At 37.6% G+C, this 22,199-nt stretch overlaps 1 protein-coding gene across 2 annotated transcripts in view; it reads right to left on the bottom strand.

Annotated features, from left to right (window-relative positions):
* Positions 1-22,199, bottom strand: part of tecrb (trans-2,3-enoyl-CoA reductase b) — a 52,433-nt gene that overhangs the window by 10,275 nt on the left and 19,959 nt on the right. Inside the window, exons 2-10 of one of the 2 annotated variants that reach the window (XM_015349571.2) lie at positions 20,603-20,653; positions 7,554-7,605; positions 6,960-7,004; positions 5,497-5,600; positions 3,825-3,940; positions 2,978-3,083; positions 2,594-2,666; positions 1,174-1,217; positions 94-151 (exon numbers count right to left, since the gene is read on the bottom strand). In XM_015349571.2, coding sequence (XP_015205057.1) covers positions 94-151; positions 1,174-1,217; positions 2,594-2,666; positions 2,978-3,083; positions 3,825-3,940; positions 5,497-5,600; positions 6,960-7,004; positions 7,554-7,605; positions 20,603-20,653 — 649 coding nt within the window. Of the gene's footprint in view, positions 1-93; positions 152-1,173; positions 1,218-2,593; positions 2,667-2,977; positions 3,084-3,824; positions 3,941-5,496; positions 5,601-6,959; positions 7,005-7,553; positions 7,606-20,602; positions 21,162-22,199 lie in introns of those variants that run through there. The other variant, XM_006631834.3, reaches the window with a different exon arrangement.

Below are 22,199 nucleotides of genomic sequence, written 5' to 3'. Positions count from 1 at the left end.
CCTAGACACTTGGGTCGTAACATACACATCCAGGCTGTACCATCTCCAGCTCTCTTAAACAATGTCAGTTTAATAAGTCTCTTCAACGTTTACCTGGTGGCCGAAGGTTTCTTAGCGCAATATGAATAGAGAAGTTTCCGATCTGACAGAACTGTAGAGGAAAAAAATACAAAGTTACATTTCACAATGAAGTATTGATGTTAACACAGGAAAGGTACTTGAAAGGGACACCTGAAAGTGCTTTTATGAATATTACATGAAAATGTAATATTCACTGATGTTATACAGCAAACTCTTCTGTTCTCATTTAAAGATTACCTACAAAGATAAATGATGAAAACACCACTGTGAAACTTGAGTTGATTTATAACCTTCTTATTCTCGTCTGCACACATTACTTTAAACCACTCTGTGCATTAATAATATGATTCACCTAAGAGCAAGAAGGTACAAAACAATGATGTGACACCTGACAATCAGAGATAAAACTATGATTTGATCCATAAATTCTGTTCAATTCAATTCAGTTCAAGGAAATCTTTTACTTTATGCTCTTTGCATTCTTTTACCCGGAGACAGTGGATATAAAACGTCTACACACCCTTAGTGAAATTGCAGGTTTTTGTGATGTAAAGCCAGAAATCAAGATAAATCATGTCAGACATTTTTCCATCTTTAATGTGATCTTGCAACCAACAGAATTCAAGAGAAAAACAAATAGATAATTATTAGGGAAAAAAACTACAACACCCTGGATGCATAAGTGTGGAACCCCCCCAACTAATACTTTGGGGAAGCACCTTTTGCATTTATTGCAACAGTAAGTTTCTATCAACTTTGCACACTTGGACTTTGCAATTTTATCCCACTCTTCTTTGCAAAAAAGTTAAAGCTTCTTCAAAGTGCCAGGGAATCAATAAGGGTGTATAGGCTTTTTATATCCATGTCTTGACATGCACTATTAACTGAGAAAAATAAAGAGTAAAATGTTTTATATTTGGCTTCCAAAAGGGGATGACCATTAAATGTATGGGAGCTCACTTCAGGTAGTCAGGTCTCTTCGATATGACTATAAAGTACTAAAATAAGGACTTTGGAATCCTCTGTCTGTAGTAATCCTCTGCAGTACATCTAAACTAGATTATTCACAAGCCAGGTCTTAAAAAAACATACCAGGAAAATAATTAGAGCAATCTTCACTTGCTGTTCTCCATACACTGTAAACAAAAATAAAAATCAATTTAGTAATTTGTCACAGAAATTGCCAACTAATCACCAACCCAGCCACTTAGCACAGGCAAGGAGAAATACAGAATATTTAATTTTATCATTAATTTTACTATCTCAGTTTGAAATTCTAAACTGTTAAATCATCTCACAATACAATCATTGGACCAACAGAGAGGGAAGAAAGTTTGTGTACACTTTGCACTTGGAAGCACAAGTTTTCACACTGGCCGAGAGCTGCAGATTGAGATGGAATAACCCAATCATATGAGTACCACTGACACAGCCAAGACTTGAACAAACAATTGTCTATAGGGCTCAATACCAGAACCAAATGAGTAGCTGGACCACTCAGCAACCATTTCCATACATGTCCTGTTTTGCTGAATTAAAAGTCACATATATGGTTTAAGTGAATATTTCTAGTCAAAACTCAAATCCTCAAGCTAAACAGTTTAATGTGTAAAATGACCTTAAATGTCAGTATAAACTTCCAAGAAAAATCCCAAACTATGTTGTTTGCTTAAGTATTCTCACAATTAGTTGGGTGGTCTCTGTGTTCAATAATAATGGGTCACATGATTTCAGAATAAATATATCTCTCTTAGTAAGGTTCCTCAGTCAGGTAGTGAATTTCAAGCATGGAATCAACAATGAAAACCAAGAAGAAACCAAGAAAAAATACTCAGGGATTTCGTCTTAGAAAGGCACAGATCAGAAAAGGAGTATAAAAAAATCCCCGGACACTGCTTAGATCAGGCTGTACTTCAAAACTGAGTAGCCAGGCCTTCATATAAAGCCTTCTGCCACATCTGCAATATGAGATTTAATATCCTTGGTCACATTTATAATCTTTTGTATTCCTATGCAAGTTTAGAACAAATTCTATACCTAAGAAAACTTAACAGAGATGCATTTATTCTGAAGTCAAGTTAAATCACAAACAGGCTATTATTACACTACTTTTGTGAACTTTCAAACTATTATTTTCCACTTGAACGGACTTAAGATTCCAGTTACAAAGGGGTTAAATAATTAAGCAATTTAGAATCTTCCATTATATTGTAAATGTCATGTACAGTAATGTAGCTTTAACACTTTTTGGCATGATTTTTGGAATAGATTGTTTTCAAACAAAGTCTGATTTGAAAGTGTCATTGACACTCAGAAGCCTCAAAAATGGGGAACTTCACAGGAGAGTGAATGTATTTGCAAGGCACTGTATCAACTAGTACAGTCACAGGTTAAAATAATCAGTATAACATCATATTTGATATTTTTCTTCTCTCTGGTAGCCATCTAAAAGGCACAGCAATTGAACAGTAAGAACAGGCCTGTCTGTGCACAGAACAGATACAGTGCTTACTTGGAGGTGTGTAGAAAGGGTGATTGATGTAGTATGCCATCCACGCTGCAAAGCCCCAATAGTACGTACAGTTCTGTGACAAAAAGTGTTAGAATCAAGGTATTGTATTATTTTAATCATCCATTCAACCATTTTTAGCCAACACTTTATCCTTAGAGGATCAGAGTAAGCCAGAGAGGGTTCCAGAATCCAAGCAGTTTGGAATCCAACATTTTACTTATGTCTTCCTAAAACGATCTACTCTTCCATTGTGCTGTTCTACAGATGTACAGCAGTTTCACTGTTTTATTACAATACTGTAGCAGCATATGATTGTGTAATGGTAAATGCATACAAAGCTTGTGAAGCAGGCAAAGTTTTGAAAGTCCCATGGCTCCTTCCTACCTTGAAGATGTTCCTTAGTGGCATGGTGCCATGAGAGAACCGGTGAACAAACAGCGTCTCCATTAGCCTTTTCACATAGTGGAAAGAGTGACACATGCAGGCCAGGCTGAGGGATGGAGCAAAGATCAGTCTGTTAATTACATGCAGAATTGTACACACTTATTCTAAAACTCGATTAGAGTAAAACTAGAGAAACTAAAACAACCTGTACTATAAAAGTCAAAATTCAGAAGAAACAATATAAACAAAATAAATTTTACACTTTCACCTCCCTTGCCATCCAAAGAAAGAATCTGAACTGAGCCAAAGTTCAGAGTGAAGATCAATACTTGTGCTCAGTAACAAGAGCATGAGGAATTAATACCAAGGAACATTAACATCTTGTATTTGTGAACTTGCACTGTATTCTGGCCTCTCGATATAATTTACTAACATGGATCCTTTAACTGCTAGGCCCCGTTACATGGGGGTTCCATAGCACCCGTTTGTATTTCAGGGGTCCTAAATTTGATACCTAAATACTATTTTCTTTATTACTCTACTATAAACACTGCCCTAGAACTAGTAGCATCAGCATCTGAATCCAGAAGATTTGTGATGAATTCAACACTAGGGCACACCTCTGACATTTGCAGGTTTCAAAGGAGATACTGCACTGTTGCCTGTCTGAGAGCGTTCTATGAAATCGAACTGGTGATGCACTTAGAATGGCCAATCAAATTTATTCAACAATCCTCTAGTCAGCATTACAAAAGCAATGTCCCTCCTCTGGCGACCTCTCAAGGAGGGTGACTTCAGAGAGGTGAAATCTGACCCTTACAAAAAATAGCTCAAAGCTGCTGCTTACTGTACAACCCAATGCTTGCTGGTGGTGAAGTCATATTTGGGTGGGTAGATGAAGGGGACCCTGAAGTAGAACAGCAGGTAGATGAGAAGAGGTCCAGTGTACTCAGTCAGGAACACCTAGAAAAGGAAAGAGACACTGCCACCATTAAGCAATTTGTGCCAACCTCTCATTAAAGATCTTATGAAAACCTTACCATACACTGCCAGAAACATTTCTCTTTTTGGTTGAAAATTTTGAATTTCAAATAATTTGAAACACCAGCCTAGTATGGAATCACCAATATTTTATCAACTTGGCTTGAGGGCTGGGACCAATAGTGTTCTAGGCTCTGGTTTCCCAACTGGAAGATCTAAGGAGTGGGAGTTGTGGAAAACCATGGAAAGCTGGAAAAGACTGGATCTACTGCATAATGGGGAATTATATTAAATTCCATTACTAAAAATATCCCAGATTTTGAAAAACTAAATTAGCTTTAAATTATACTAAGGTTTTTGTGCAGAGAAACAACATCAGACTTTGATCTTAAAAAAGGTAAGCAAGTGACAACAGCCACCTCATTACCGTACATAAAAGAAATGCTGTCCAAGGTGCTTGAATGCACAACAGGGAGCCTGGCCAGGCTGTATTCAAAATGAAATGAGAAGAATATTGTACAAACAAAATATTTAATTATATTATAAAACCTTGACATTAGGTAAAAAGGTTAAATATAATCCCAAATCTTTAGTTTGGTACCATTCCTTGGGATCACATTGGCATCCAAAAAAGAAAGCTAAAAGCCAGGAAAGACAAGCCAGGATAAGTGCACTTCAAAGAATTCTGTGCTGTTTGGAAGAGAAGCCACTTTGATTGTTTTATGGTTTTGGGCTTTCCAACACACCCCATTTTGGTACTAATGCATTCTTAATACCTAATTTCTGCAGTGATTAAAAAAGAGCCTGGAAACTTGCAATCTGTATATAAATACAGTAAAATCCCAGTTTAATGGACCAATGGGTTGAAAGGGTGTCCATTAAATAATGAATTATGTTTTTTTCTGCTCAGAAACACAGTATTACATGAGAAAATATATATACATTATAGATATGCTATCTGGATATGGAATCACATAACCACTCTGTGTATTAATATAACCTTTAATCCCCCCAGGCCAAAGTGACCTATATTGAAGTCAAATTTAGATCTGGCATAGTTCATGTAAGACCCCTGTAATATTCAATACAACTGGGAGTCTTTCACAAACTGGAGGCCTCCAGATAAACATGATCCCATTTAAACAATAATGATTGACCTGAAACAAATATATATAACATCAAAAGGTCTCCCAAACTCTCAAATAACTCAGACATAGAAATCCAAGTCTCTATACATTTCAAGCAGATTTGTAGGTGGTTAAAATACTGTGAAAAATAAATTACTTTATAAAACGTACAGGTTGGCACTAGGCTTCATCACAAATTCTGAACACATACCACTGTTGTTATCATTGTTATCCAAATACAATGACAAACCCAACATTTCAGGATGGGTTTCAATGGGGCAGAGGTACTGTAAGTAGTCTTCTGGCAAAGAGAAGGCCTCCATTTGTCATGTGTGGTTGTCAGGTGGGATTAAAAGATTCATCTTAAATATTGCCCTTAAATCTCTTCCAACATCTGCAGATAGCACTTACAGTGACCCAGCTGATCTGGGCTCCCAGGTCCCTGAAGTAAAGAGTGGCAGTGGTCCCCACAGGAAGATTCTGCAAAATATCTTCATCTTTTAGAGACTTGCCTTCTGCAGAGAGATAAAGGAGGAAGAGAATAGCATGCTACCATATCACTCCTGGCTTATGTTGCTACACTTACTTCTAGTGAGTGCTACAGTTAATTTTGAAGTAAATGTGTTTTTATTTATTGTTTACATAGCGTTATACCTCCTTTTCTGAACTATTGGTTCCTTAATCCCTTCACTGTCCTGCAGGTTAATAACAGGAATGTAACACAGATTGCAAGGTGATCTTGCTTTTAAGATACTATTCAGTAGGTTTTAAAAATCATCTGAAACAATTAACTTTATAAGGTGTTTTGTTAAGAGAAAAAAAAATCTACCAATACCATAAAGAAACAAACACATCTTTAAATGTACTTTTCATTATTAATTTTCTGATGTACTAATCTTTTGATCTTTTGAACAGCGGTTTTGTTTTAAAGATGGTCTACCGCACTTTGAAAAGTCTTGACAATCTGCATAAAATGATAACGGTGATGATGACCATGACCACAGCTATAATATCATAGTGTAATTTGACGGCTTTTATGTCCAAATAAAATGTGTTAATTTGTGCCATTTATAACCATTTCCAAAAAAGTCCAACTTTATTTCCTGAAACAATGATGAAAAGGAGGAGTTTCAATTTCCTTTCCCGTGTCTCATTTGACAGATCTTCAGTCTGAATGTTGAACAATTCACAATAGAGAATAAACTTGGCTTTGGACCAAATAATTCATTTCAAATTATTCAAATGGTCTTTTTTATTACCCATTAGTTACACCAACGGGAGAAATCTGCCTACAAGTTATTTAGCTATTCGTCAATTCCAGTCCTGGACTTTGGTCATGCAGGGGTGGTAAACAGAAAGCCGCTCACACCTGCTAAAATAACACCAACTGCAGGACTTTTCCTCATATTCAAGTTTAGAGATACAGTATGAGAAAGCAATAACAGCTATTATGGATGGCAGAGATGAACAGCTTTGTGCCTCCATAGCAAAAGCACAGGACCTTACAACAAATACAGCCGTTGGACCTTGCTAATTGATCTGTGGCATGTTTTGTACATCCTTGTTGACCATTTGTTGGGGAATGAGGCAGAAAAAGAATGGCATTGTCCTATACAGCGATTTCAGAACAGATGTCAGTCTATACCAAAAAGAATGAAGTTTTGATTTCCATCATGTTTCTTTTAGCCTCATTCATGCTTATTTTGGAACAATGTCACTTTGATCAACATGAGGATAATTTTAAAAAATGCAAGAAGAGTTTGGACAGGTTAAAATATTGTATGAAATGGGCAAATAAAATAAAAAAGCCATTTCACAGATGCTATGTGACATTCATTTCCGGGCAACAATTAAAGCAGAAGAAAAATACATACTGGGGTCGAGTCTGATGGACTGTCGAGCAGGATACCACTGAGGATCTGAAAGAGAGTGAAGCTGAATATTAGCCCCAGCAAAGAACACAACATTACGTAAGCTTGAAAATATAATATTACTGGTAAGGTAAATAATATAGCATTTGTTTTGTCACTGTTACAGCTAAATCTCATTTATGGTTAGAAATGAGTGTTATTAAATTTCCAAGTATCGAAAGGACTTATTGGCCATCTTTTCTGTGTCAAGACAGGACTTTGTAGATGCAGTGAAAAGTGTAGATATTAAAGCAAGGGAAACGTGGGCCAGAGTACACAACTGGAAAGTGTGGGAGTGTTTTTGGACTAAAAACATGAGGCAATTTTTAATGTCGAGTCATGGAGCTTTGGATCAAACTTTCTATCTGTGCTGATGAGACTGACAGTCAGGGACCTCTCAAGAGCAGCTGGACGATATTCTGGGATAGAGGAAAAGACCAGGATGGGAAGGAACTAAATTCTTCCCATCGCAAAGTGCTGATGCCCAGAAGTCCTAAATGTCAATCTATAGGTCTGGGTAAAAGGTTGTCCTTGCATCCCCCATCACCCAGTACTTACGGGATTTATGAAACATCCCCTTTATTTCTCCAATTGTGGCATTGGGCTCCACCTGCAAAGATAAGATGTTTGCATTAGACAGTGGCAACGTATGCACGTGCTTTGGCACCTGCAAGGCCACTGACACATGACTCTGAATGAAACAGTAAAAAAAAAAGTAGAACAGTATAGCTTAGAGCAGTGGTTCTTTTTGGACCAAGTACCACCCCTGATCAAACCAAAGCATCCAAGTACCACCTACAAGTCATCCCACAGGAACCACAGAAAATCTTAATGACCAACATGAGCACGCACGCGTACACACACACTCATATTATAAATATAATAATAAACTTTATTTGATATAATGCCTTTAAAGGTGGTTTCTCAAAGCGCTTTACAGAATTAAAACAGGAACAACAATAAAAAAGCACCGTTTCAGTGAGAGGGGTGAGCCTGTTTAGTTGAGCAAAGCAGATGTGAATTAATTGGTCGAGCTTTGATACAATTCACAACAGAGTGGCATTTTCTTGACTGCCAAGACCTTGCGGTGGATGCTGCAGTGCGCCCACTTCATATTTGGAGGAACTTCTGATTTGTGCAACTACACCGCTGTGTCGGCTTGTCATCACTCTAGCACCGTCGGTACAAACACCGACGCATTTTATCCAGTCGATTCCATTCTCTTCGATAAATTCATTCAGAAGCTGAAAGATGTGCTCTCCTGTAGTTCCTGTTGGTAGTGGTTTACAGAACTGAATGTCATCATGGGACATGCCCTCAAACTCGTATCTAACGTTAACAAGCAAGTTGGCCAAATCAACGACATCTACAGACTCATCTAAATGCAATGAAAAGCATCTGCTCATCTTAACGCGCTCCATCAGCGTACTTTTGACATTATCTGCCATATCAATAATTTTACGAGTGACTTAAAGGGGCAGCAGGTTGAGCTGTTTAACAGCTTTTTCTCCACACAGGTTCTTCACAAATAGTGTGGGGCGTAACTGCTTTAGAAATCTGCAAGCTTGCATTTTTCCCCGTTTATGTTTCAGGAGTCCATCTCAGAAGTTAAAAGAAGTTTTTATTTCATGCGCATGGGAGCAAAACACAGAGACGCTCTGTATTTTTCTCAAATTAACCTAGAACAGTCCTTAAATATTTTTCTGTTACCTATCACACTTTCCTGTGCTCACAAGATTGTCAGTGTTCCAAAACCATGCACATTCTCCTACCTCCCTATTTGCTGAAGATACCTTTTTTTTAATACAATTGCTCACTAACATTCATAGTACGCATTTCTATGCTTTCCTTTGCTTACAACATTGGCACTGTTCCAAAATCACGCACATTCTCCTGGCTCCCTATTTGCTGGAGATAATCTTTTTTAAAACAATTGGCCACTTACGTTCGTAGCATGCATTCCTTTTGGTATAGAACTACATGGTAACTCTTGTGTCCACCCAAGTATTAGCGCGCTGTATCATAGTACATAGGTTGCGTATTTGACACCTAAAGTCTTTTTATTAAAATAGAAAATATGAAAACCCATCTCAATTTTTCAGCGCACACAACAAATTTCCAGGGTCATCTGGCGTATCACCTGGGGGCGCTCCGTATCATAGGTTGACAACCGTGGGCCTTGAGTATGGTACACATACTGTATATATGGTGGAGCCTCTGCAGAAACAAGTTGTCAAGAAATTTTGATAAGTACCATTCTCCTTTAGGCTACAGAATGTATAGATAATATCCACAAAGCTCATTGACTAGCACACAGGCAACCGTGAAAGTAGGATATGATTGTGTTCTATTTATCAGTCAGGTCTCTTGTTAACAATATATTTAGCCAACATGATGATTAACTCCAAGATAATTGTTCTTTGATGCTTTGGCATTCTGTGACACCGATGACCACCCAAACAGTGCCAGAGGAAGCTTCCCACACAGGCTACTTGCTAATTAGCTTAATCTAATCACTGGAATGAGTTTTAATGGAAACACAATTCTTTTTACTTCTTTTTACTGCTGTTGAATGTTCTTCCTTTGTAATTTGCAAATGAGAGCATTTGTAGTTTTTAATGTTAGTGATTTTCATGTTTTTTTTAAATTACTCAATCATACATTATACTGACAGGTCTTTTGGAACATGCTGTAACACACCCCTTTCTACTAAATGTATTCATAGGCTTCAGCAAACGGCAATCAAATGGCAATACTCAGAAACAGAGTTCCACTCCATGACAACCATATTCTAAAATGCACACCTAAACAAACCTGTGAATAACACTACATACTACATAGCACTACCGCAGACACCAAAGAATCACTGTTGCGCATGAAAAGGTTTAAGTAAGAGAATGTGAATTTCAAAACATTAAGTACTATACAATTATCTCTTTAAAAATAAACAATTAAAACTTTTGTTATTTAACAAGTTCTACCAGAAATTTCAAACGGTAATGTTACAAGCTGAGGCAGATGTAATACCTTACAAGTGTCAATATTTCCACTTCCTAGAGCTTCAGATAAAGAGATGTTTACTTAGTTGTGCTGGGTGTGAGAAACACTGTCCAAAAGAATCTTCCGTTTACTTTAGTTAACTAAATTTTGGGTAAATGATTAAATGTCAATCAACAGTCCCAAAAAACACAATATTAGATCAGATCAAGAAAGAAAAGAGGAAAAAGAAAAAGGGCAGGTCAAGAGGAGACAGAAAAAGACAAAACATAAAGCTGGTGCCAGGAGTTCCTTGCTAGGAGAGCTTGAATTTCTGACTGAAGAATCCCTCACTTCAAAACTGCCTCTTCTGCTAACTGGTGCATTTTAGAATAGGGAGTTAGGCTCCCATTTATTTTGTGGCATTCGGGTTAGAGGGAGAGAAATGTAATTGAAGGGTGTATTTTATTTAGATTAGAAGGCAGCTTCTCCTTTCTTTGGCTTCTGTATCCATTATTTAACAGTCAAGTACTTGGTAGCAACCCTAGGGTTTTCTGGGTAGTCTGAAACACCTGGTATGTAAACTTGTAAATACAGTAAGTTGTGTGTTATATGTCTATGGTGTGTGTAGTGTGTGTTATGGTTATTGTTAATAAATATTTGTTTAACCAAGTGTTAACCAAATCAGCAGCCATATCACTCTGCAACTCACAACCCACTGAAGGTAAGCAGGTGTGAGCCTGGTCAGTACCTGGATGGGAGACCTCCTAGGAAACAGTAAAGTTGCTGCTGGTTAAGCTGTTAGTGGGGCCAGCAGGGGGAGTTCACCCTGCGGTCTATGTGGGTCCTAATGCCCCAGTATGGTGACGGGGACACTATACTGTAAACAAGCGCCATCCTTCGGAGGAGATGTAAAACCGAGGTCCTGACTCACTGTGGTTATTAAAAATCCCAGGGTGTCTCTTTAAAAGAGTAGGGGTGTAACCTGGCCAAATTTCCCATTGGCCCTTATCCTTATCCTAATAATCCCCATCTTGAATTGGCTTCATTACTCTGCTCACCTCTCCACTGATAGCTGATGTGTGGTGAGCATTCTGGCGCACTATGGCTGCCGTCGCATCATCCAGGTGGATGCTGCACATTGGTGGTGGTGCAGGGGAGTCCCCATTACCTATAAAGTGCTTTGAGTGGTGCATCCAGAAAAGCGCTATATAAGTGCAAGCAATTATTAATTAAGTGTACTTGAATTATTACTCTTTTCATCAAAGCTGTTCCAGAGAACAAATAATTCATGAGACTCTAACTATACCAACTGCTCGGGAATATTCTTGGCTGAAATCTTAGCAAGCTGTGGATTATGATAATTTTTTTTACTTATTTACTATTCTGCTTCGTCATTTCCTGATTTTCTCCATTTTTGTAACAATATTGTAGCTCTGTTAAGCAGGAAAGCACAATGTAAAATAAAAATGATTAGGTCTAGAAGGGGCCACAATGACTGCTTAAGGGAATACCAAGTAAAGCTTGTGTTTACACAGAGCTTGAACAGTTTTAACAGAGACAGCAGCATTTCTATATCCTGTGTAATATTTAACTAGCTCTTTAAAAACCTCTCTGAAAGCCCTGGTTATAGACTTAAATTTGCTTGGGTGTGATTTCTTAATCCTTCAAGCTAGAAATACATGGGAGGTCTCAGTTTGTAAGGCTTGAAATGGAACCAGTTATTTTGTTGGTTAACGTACTTTCTCTTGGGTTCAGTCTAGTGGGGTGCAATCAATCGACAATGTTGGTTAAGCTGTAATTTTGCCAAAGCTGTTAAAAGATTGCTTTTTTTTGGAGAAATTAAACATTTGCATATCTCATTATGTACAAACTACAATTACTGAAATGTACAGCACAGTCCTATTAAAGCAACATAAACAAGTATGTCTGCAGTACTGGGATGTTTGTTTTACGTTTACTATGCTTCTCAATTTGTGGTACTGTACCTGGCCAAGTACAAGGCTAAAATGCAGTGACAGAGCAGTGATGAACAATACTCATTGTTGCTCATTTCAGTGTATGACAGGGAAACAGTAATAATGTGTCAGACAGCCTAGACACTGGACAAACCTTACTTTTTCCAGCAAAACTCTGACACAACAATAGCCTATATTCTACAGTTTATACAGTATACACTATATACTACCTACAGTGGTGCTAGAAAGTTTATCAACCCTTTAGAATTTTCTGAATTTCTGCATTAATGTGACCTAAAATATGATCATATCTTCAAGTCATAAAATAAAGAGAACTCAAAACAAATAACACACGAAAGGATATTCTTTTTAAATTTATTTATTGATCAAAATGATCCAACATTAAATGTCTTTGTCGGGAAAAAGTATGTGAACCTATACTTTCAGTAACTGGTGTGACCCCCTTTAGCAGCAATGACTTCAACCAAATATTTATGGTAACTGTTGATCAGTCCCGCACATCAGCTTGGAGGAATTTTGGCCCATTCCTCCTTACAGAACTACTTCAACTCGGTGATGTTGGTGGGCTTTCTTGCATGAACTCCCTGCTTCAGGTCCGGCCACAACAATTCTATTGGATTAAATGAAAAGAAGGAAGACCCGGACAGACAGAGAAACAAACAGAAACTTTTCACCAGGGCTGGGAGACTATACAGGACTACACAGTCTGGATGAGGTATTTATGTTGGAACGCAGTGTTTGGTTTTCACCAAACATAACGTTTCTCATTTAAGCCAAAACGTTGTATTTTCGACTCATCGAACATTCTTCCAGTAGTCTTCTGGCTCATCCAGGTCGTCTTTAGCAAACTTTAAATTGGCAGCAATGTTCTTTTTGGAGAGAAGTGGCTTCCTCCTTGCTATCCTCCCATGCACACTATTCTTGTTCAGTTTTTGCCTGATGGTGGACTCATGAACACTGACATTAGCCAGGCCTGCAGATCCTTAGACGTTACCCAGGGGTTCTTTGTGATCTCCCGGAATATTATACGCCTTCCTCTTGGAGTGATTTTTGTTGGACGACCACTCCAAGAGATGGTAACAATGGTGTTGAATTTTCTCCATTTGTACACTATCTGCCTGACAGTGGATTGGTGAAGTCCAAAGTCTTTAGAAATTGTTTTGTAACCTTTTCCAGCCTGATGTGCATCAACAACTCTTTTTCTGAGGTCCTCAGAAAACTCCTTTGATCGAGCCATGGCATGAGTTCATAAACCTGAGTGATGAAGACCAGACTTTGGTAGTGAAGACTTCAGGTTTATGTTTTAGGGCAGGGCCACCCAAACTCACACCTGATTGTCATCCCATTGATTGACACACCTTACTCTAATCCCCTTAACTGAACTGATTATCCTAGAGGTTCACTTACTTTTTCCGACAAAGACATTTAACATTTAAAGACATTTAATGTCAGATCATACTGACAAATAAATGAATGAAAAGTATATCCTTTTGTGTGCTATTTGTTTTATTGGGTTCATTTTATTTATTTTTATGACTTACAGATGCAGCCATTCAAAACGCGTGGGGTATTTCACGTTACACCGCGGTGGGTGTTACATCAAAACGCAGTAACACGCAGTGTAACGCGTCATTTGACGTCATACCTGAAAGTATCTGGAATCACCCTGTAAAACCGCCAGGAGGAGCCAATAAAGCTTAACCTCTCATGTACAGCATTTGAGCTTTTAAATTTAAATGAAAGCAAGATTGCTCAGTTGGACAAAAGTACACAACCTACCTCTATCATAAATATTTTAATTATGCAGAAATATTTTATGCATCAAAGCCTTTACCAAAGATATTATTAATAGTATTAATAATGAATGACTTTGGACAAGCCGTAAACTCAAAGTATTACGCTGGTCCACATTCTTTCTAACTGTCGTTTTAAACAAAAATACTTTTATTTTTTTCTTTGACAAACACCACAGCATTTCGTTGATCTAACTAATGAGGACAGGACATTATCTAGCCAATATGATAAAGGAATAAATGACTTTTTTTGCTCATTTCTTTAGCACATTTGCACAAGCACTTGGAATCTGTCCAAGCCCTACTTTGTCAGGCATTTTCTTTTACTATAATGGACATAAAAACTCCCTTGCTTTTAACAGAGCGTTTCATAATTTCTAGCAACGAAAATTATTTAAACTGCGACACTTATCATTCAACCAGAGCTCAAAATATCACAATGATCCTCAAGAGCACAACAAAGACTGTATTAAAAGATACTTGTATCAGATACGTGAGAATCCAATTTTTTTTATCTATGCTTTCTTTTCCGTATACCAGAGATTATGGTACCACTTCAGTCAGATTCCAGGACCGGAATTATCTGTTTTATAATCGAGAATATATGTAATCACGTATCTAAAGAAATTAATAATGATATTAATTTAAGGATCTAAATATCTAAATCTATGTATCTATATAGCTGGTAGTATTACTGTATTTCACTTTCTTTGTAAACACATTTTGTTAACGCCCGAATCGCAGGTGGATTCTGTTTTTTGGTCTGTGGCTCAAATCCTAAAAAAACTAAACTAACTAAAAATTAGACACAAGAAGAGTATTATTGGACAATGTTGTGAGGCTCTGGTGGAATTTCTTTTTAAACAGAAGAGTTTTAGAGGAGACAGGTTGTGTATCGCTTCTTTTGTCAGTTACACCACTGTGTACTGTATGTCGCTTAAGCCACTCCTATTTGGCTTTTTAGTTGGGTGCCTGATTTGTCGCCATCTTTAACTGTTCAGTGTCCGAATCGCAGTAGCTAGGCGTACGAAATAAAGTTCATCCCAGCTACAATACATATATATTTTTGTGGTAAGATAGAGCAAAACATCAGTATTTACTGCCATTAATTAGTGTACGATTTATAGTTGAAATCTGAGCCTAAATATAAAGTTAAAATCTCGACAAAGCAATGCAGGAAATGATACGCAATTCCATATTATATTAGCAGAAAAGCTTAAGACTACCACTTTTTATACGTGTTATTTTACATGTTAGTTAAAGACTTCGATGCTTAAAATGTTTAGGGAGAAATGGAATACTGGTGTGTATTTTTTCTTTAAAGTACCGAGACCAGCCATATACTATGATACTGTATGTTTATGTTCAAAAATTAATATTGTTTATGGCCTTCACACGGGTTATGCTCCTATTCTTTTTATGCTCAGCTACTAAGATTTCCCTTCAGTGGTAAAATTCCATATAAATATTCAATACTAAAACGGGCACAGTAAAGACATTTAAATCTTTCTACGACCAACCAACGCACCATGAGTGCCCCTGTCGGTCAACCAATCACGTACCGCGGTATTGCGCGTCGATGCATGATGACGTAGCCAATTACCCCTGGTACGTGTCTGTGCCACGCGCTTTGAATGGTTGCATCTGTAGATGAAGATCTGATCACATTTTAGGTCAAATATATGCAGAAATTCAGAAAATTCTAAAGGGTTCACAAACTTTCTAGCACCACTGTATACAGTATACTGGTACAGTGTCACCAAAAGTGCCATTTTTGCTGTATACTCAAGCAATTCAAATTTAAGATGAAAATGAGGCAAAGTTATGGAATGTCACCTTTTATTTCTGGGTATTTCTGCACATATATACTGTAATTACTTACAATAATACAACTTTTTGTGTTCCATCCTCAAATTTCAGTCAAGCTTAAGAACTGAGACAAATTAACTTAAAGTAATATAAAACTTTACATTTTTTTAACAATGAATTAAGAAAAAAAAAGAGTGAAAAAAAATAAACAAAAACAGGTACAGTCGCAGCTATATCAGAGTTTACCATTTAAATGCATAAAGGTTATAGCATAGTTATATATAACGGCTTAGGAGTAAGTACTGAGCTACCCTTTCAAACCTCATGCTCTCAAAGGCTTATCCCACAAATCTTTAAAACGGTCCAGCTCATCTTTTAGGATGAATCTTAACTTTTCCAAAGAGATCAAGTTTCTTATTAGTAATTCCCAGAGAGCTACGGAGGGAGGCTCGTCACCCACCCACCTGATCATGATTGCCTTTCTTGCCAGCATCATAACAGACTGGACTACTTCCCTATGGTTCAGCAGCTGAACAGGCAAGACTCCCAAGATGCACGTGAGAGGATGAGGATCTAACTGTATTACACAGATCAAAGATATTTTTTTACATACCTCCCACCAAAACCTCTGGACATATGTACATTCCCACAGGTTAGGTGATGTGCCTGTGCTAAATTTTGTTATAGATCTGTGGAGATACAGTATATGCTCTATGTAACAAACTGTACTGCATTTCTTTATACCGGTTACAGACAGAGATTGTTGAAGGCAATGAAAGAATAGTTTTCCAAGTGTTATCATCTATACAGGACCTCAGTTCCTGGCTCCAGGTTGTCTGTAAAGATTTTTGGAAGTCTAGACAAGAAAGTGTAAAACGTGGATAGAAATTTCTTTGAGTTCCCATTCTTTAGAAAGATTTTTTCTATAGTGTGCGAGCTGCTGAATAAATCAAGACCACAATTCTTGGTACTCACATGGTGCCTGATCTGAAGATATTTAATTTAATTTCTTTTCATGTATATTATATTGTGCTTGAACACACTCAAATGATTTAAATACACCCCCTTCAAATAAGTCAAAAATTCTATGTATACCTGCTGTTTGCCAATTAGTAAAGTGGGAGCATGTCTTTTCAGGAGGTAGGTCCGGTTACCCACAAGTGAAAATAGCATATAAAGAGAGGGATAATAACTAAAGAATTTAGTTACCTTGCTCCATGTTCTCAGTACATTTATTATTAAAGGCTTCTTTTTAGCTAGTGGGGGTACATTAGTCATTTTCCTGCCTAAGAGGTTTACAAGAGAGGCTGGTTTACCATGTCCAGCCTCCATATCCACCCAGGTAGAGTCTGGTGGTGCATGAATCCACTGCTGGAGGATTCTTGCTTGTATTGCCCAGGTATAGTATTTCAGATCTGGCAATGCACATCCACCGTAATCCCTGGGTAACTGCAAAGTCTTATATTTTATTTTTGTTTTTTTTCCTATCCATACATGTTGATATTCCTTTATTCAGATCCTTTATGTCAGCTTTAGTCATGGGAGCGAATATCATAGATAGAGGATAGAGAAGTTTAGGCAATTTTATCATCTTTACCAGATTAATTCTGCCCAGGAAAGATATTGGTAAATTTGTCCACCGGTTCATGTTATCCTTTAAGTGTATCAGGAGAGGTCTTATATTTTCAGGATGTCCCAAGGTATGTGATACCCTTAGGATTCCAGTGAAATGGTTTAATAGATGTTTCTCCTTTTCCCATGTTCCCTAAAGGCATAATCTCAGATTTACTGAAATTGACCTTATAGCCTGATATGGTTGAGAACATTTTTATACCAGCAATAATTTCAGGTAGGGAGTGAATAGGGTCTGTTACTGTCATTATAACATCATCAAACTTGCCGTGTGCCCCTGTGCAGCCTGAATGGGGGGGGGGGGGGAGATGAAACCGTTAGTTTGTATTGTGGCTTTAAGTGCACTATATAATAACTTAGGTGAAGAAATGTCCTCATAACATCAAACATATATTCCCACTCCACTCTATCAAAGGCTTTCTCAGCATCCGTCGACACAAGGAGGCTTGAAACCTGTAGCTGGTCAAGATGGTGCATTATGTTAAACAATCTCCTGGTATTAAATGAGTTTCTTCCTTTAATAAACCCTGTCTGGTCTGGGTCAATAATGCTTGTCATTATTCTCTCTAAGCGTGTTGCCAGTATTTTAGCTATCACTTTTATATCAACATTTAGTAAACTTATGGGTCTATATGAGCTACATAGTTCAGGATCTTTTCCTTTTTTGTGAATAATTGTTATGTTGGCAATATTCATACATTCTGGTAGGGAAGATTCTTTAATAGATTTATTGATGGCCTTGAGATAAATGTTACAGATATGATTCTTCAATATTTAAAAAAAGTCTACAGGGTAGCCATCCGGTCCTGGTGTCTTTCCTGACTGTAGTGATATGATAGCTGTTTTAATCTCTTTACTGGAGATAGGTTTATTTAGAAGTTCCTCCTGTGTATCACTGATTTGAGGAATGTCTATGCCTTTTAAAAAAGTGCTCTCCTAAAGAGCACAGTATATAGCTTCTCAAACAAATTCTTAAAAATGCCATTTATTTTCTTATTTCCAGTGTTTGCTGGCCATTCTCATCTTTAATGGCAGAAATGAAATTTTTGGATGGTGCCATCCTTGCCAATCTTGAAAGGAGGCGGTTTGGTTTATTGCCCTTTTCAAATAGATGCTGTCTTGCATATAGAACATCTCTTTCAGCTTTTTTTGTCACTAGGTTATTAAGTTGTGACCCAGCTTCTTTAATTTCAATTAGAATTTTCTCAGATTAAGCAGTGTAAAACTCTTCTTCCAATTTTGATTTTGAGTGCTAATTGCAAAGAGATTCATTTCTTTTTCTTTTTACTGGTATAAGAAATTATCATACCTCTCATGTAAGCTTTATAAGCCTCCCATACTGCCCTAGGATCAGTTTCTTCAATGTCATTGCACTGTTAATATAGCTTTGTTTGTTCATTGAGGAACTTTCTGAATTCATCATCCAGCAGATTAAATGGATTTAGTCTCCATACAAGAGAGCGCTCCACTCATTGTCACAGCAGCATGATCTGATATTGTAATTGGATCAATACCTATATCTGTTACTAGATGGGCCATATGGCTGGATAGCAGGACGTGGTAAATACGAGAAGCTGTTTGATGTGGTGAGGAGTAAAAGGTGAAACCCCTAGCAGTTGGGTTGAAGAATCTCCATATATCAATAACACCTATTTCGCTGCATAAATCTGTCACTTCCTTGTACATTTTAGATGATGGTACATTAGCAGATGGCATCTTATCTAACCTAGGACAGAAGGAAAAAATAAAGTCTCCTGCAAGGATAATATTGTTACAATCCATAATAGTGAATTGTCCAAACACATCAATAAAGAATTGTTCATCAGGGGCATATATACATCCTATCACCACTTCTTCCCCATATAGTAATCCTTTAACTATTACCACTCTACCTTCATTATCCACATAAGTTGAGTTGACTGTAAATGGGAGATTCTTATGAATGAGAATAACCACGCCTCGTTTTTTGGTGGAGAATGATGAGTATCTGCCTGGAGTTTGTATGTACTCCCCATGTTCGCATGTTCATGTTTTGCTCCGGTTTCCTCTCACAGTCAAAAACACACTGGTAGGTTAACTGGCTTCTGGAAAAATAGTCTCTATGTGCAAGTGTGTGCATATCTGTGTCTGCCCTGTGATGTACTGGTATTCCACCCAGAATGTACTCTGCCTTATGCCTGCTGTTTGCCAGCCTATTCTCCAGCTTCCCTATGACCCTGAACTGAAAAAAGTTTTAAGAAAATGGATGGGATTGGAAACATTTTTTCCCCACTTTGATTCAGAAAATTAATTAAAATTAATTACATCGATATAAAAGGTAACAAATTTATTTTTTTGTTGCAGTGAAAAAGTTTTGTGGTAAGTTTCTAAAGATGCTGCAGTGTAGTTCAAAATCAGATTTGCTATGGGATTTCAAGGGCACTCATCTTCATTGAATGTCCACTGCTGACATACTGTACACACAGGAGTAGGTCCAGAAATTGGGGGGGATTAAAAAAATAAAAAAATGGAAACAAGTATTTTACAGCTGACAAGAGACTGCTATTATGGTTAGCGCATGGTGCAATATACTACAGACTCTGAAACCAGTGATCTGGAGTCTAGGAAGGGCTCACAGATGACAAGATTAATTCCTGGTCTGAAGGTAAGTCATACACATAGACAAACTAAATGTCTTCAGTTTTGAATAAAGAAGATTATAAGGAAAACAGACAAGTATTAAAGACCCTGAATAACACTGACAGTGTTAATCTAGAGACCTAATTCACAAATTAATAAAGTAGGGATCTGAGACAGGATGAATCTCGGATATAAATGAGGAAGTTTTTCATTATACAAAGGATGATGGGTGTATCTGCACTTCTCAGGCTCAACAATCTGCACATTCTCTAAAAACAAGATATATTCTGCTTAACAAAGAGAATCTATCAAGGACAATCAAGACGTTAAACCAGAATATCATTACCAGTACAGTACATGAAGTTAATATATTTACTTAATTTACAAGATGCCTCCAATTTCTTTTGCCTCTTTTAGAATTTAAACAGAGAAACTGTCTCAAAGGACTGTCAGCACACAGAAACAATGTTTCATTCCATGCAGCTTTTCTGTAGGATCACACTGACATCTAGCAACCTAGTAAGTCTCACAGAATAATTTTTGAAGTTAAAGGGTCAAGTTCAGTTTGCCAGCAAGTAAAAAAAGGCAAGTCTGTTATCAATAAAAACTTACAACAAATTATCCACTTGGTAGATAAGCTAGCATTTATTAAAGAGATTTACCAGTAATACATTTAACTACAAACTTAAAATGCAAACAGTTCTCCTTCTCAACACAAGCAATTAGGTGTTTGTGGTCACTGAGTTTGTTTAACCTGTTTATAGTGTGAAATTAAAGAATGCCGGGAAATTGCTCTTACCTTGTCCAGGAAGCATAGCTTCTCCTTGGTCTTGGCATCCAAGATCTCCACCTCAAAGAAAACAACAGCTTTTTTAGTCTTTTTGGCAGGCTTGGGTGGACGTTTGATAGGCAGGGCTGGTGGAGTCCCGTTGGCAGCCTTCTTAGGTACCAGGCTAGCCTCCAACGCCAGCGAGTTCATATCCATGATTCCCACAGCTTCAAGGGGATCTGCGTCGTCTGAAACGAGGTCTGCACTGAGGAATGAAGCCACTGCACAGCACTTCTGAAATGAATCCCTTCCTTTATTTAACGCTAAATATCCCCATAGGTTACAATTTCAGAAAAGAAAAGCAGCCTTTAGTCTCCACAAGCGCTGGGGGTACTGCTGTTGGAAATGATAAAAGAAGCCTAGTCTTTCAATACTTTAAAAAAGCCAGATAGGAGGGCTTTAGTCCTGGTTAATCCAAAACAAAAAACATTGGAGTTGAAGGAAAAGAAGAGTCTTGACTGAAAGAGGAGAGAGAGGAAAAGGAGGACACATTACTCTTTTTCTTGCTGGCTGAATTATACTCTCTGTGAAGATGTAACCTGATAGGACAGCAAAACGGACAGCACAGACATACAGCTATATATAAATGCCAGTTTCGCTCCAACTAACTGACCCCTCCTCCCATCTCTTGCCCTGAAACTCCTCTTCCCATATTCGTAACTCTCTTTTTAGGCCACTTTGGAACTCAGGCTGAGGTTCGAATTAATTGTCCACATATTTATTTAGTCCTTGGTTCTTCGCAGCCCTGTAGTGTCAGGTGATAATGTTGAAGATTTTTAGAGCTAATTAATAAGTAGGTCTCCACTTTACACAAACAACCAACAAAAAGAGAGCTTCACTGCACTGCCAGACTCAATCCTACACATACACGTCACTAAGGGCCAGGAGGGTCTGTGCTCCCTTTTTCTTTTAATTAATTCAAATCCATTACAGAAGTCCACAAGTATAGTTTTGGGTTATTCCATCACAAAAAGCACAGGACACAAATGTTCACAAAATGTTCATTATAAGATGGCCTGTCATTCAGAGCATTTCCAGTATATAATGAATGTTATTTCTAACATTCCATGCAAAATAGTCTCTGAAAGTGGCTTCACAGTGTACACAGTAAAGATGTCTGCAGCTCCCATACAATAGAAACACTATAAAATATTTTTTGTGCTTCTTTAAGAGCAGGTGGCAGACTCTGCTATGAAGGCTCTTTTATTGCAATAGAAGAAGACTGACCAGCAGAGGATAATCTGACTCTCCATCTATGGGAATTGGACATTGAGATCACTCCCATTTCTGTTGCAAGTAACTCACTATTGAAACAAAGCAGGTGTAAATAAACACAGATAGCATTACAAGGTCACATAAAAGAGAAAAAAATGACTATGGTCTCTTCAGTTAATTAAGAAACGTGATGGGATTGATTTGCCATGCAGGGCCACTGGAAGCACTCCCCTCTGTATCCAAGCATATTCCCATTTGTCCAAGAGAGACTCTCTGCTGCTTCTGGAACATATCCTGAACTTACACAGTAAACTCTAATTTCTAGAACATTTAAGAAAAAAACAGGGCTTGG

This window comes from Lepisosteus oculatus, chromosome 11 (genome assembly GCF_040954835.1).
Source record: "Lepisosteus oculatus isolate fLepOcu1 chromosome 11, fLepOcu1.hap2, whole genome shotgun sequence".
NCBI lineage: Eukaryota > Metazoa > Chordata > Actinopteri > Semionotiformes > Lepisosteidae > Lepisosteus > Lepisosteus oculatus.
The sequence above is the reverse complement of the archived record's forward strand: the minus strand, read 5'-3'. Positions and strand labels throughout refer to the sequence as shown.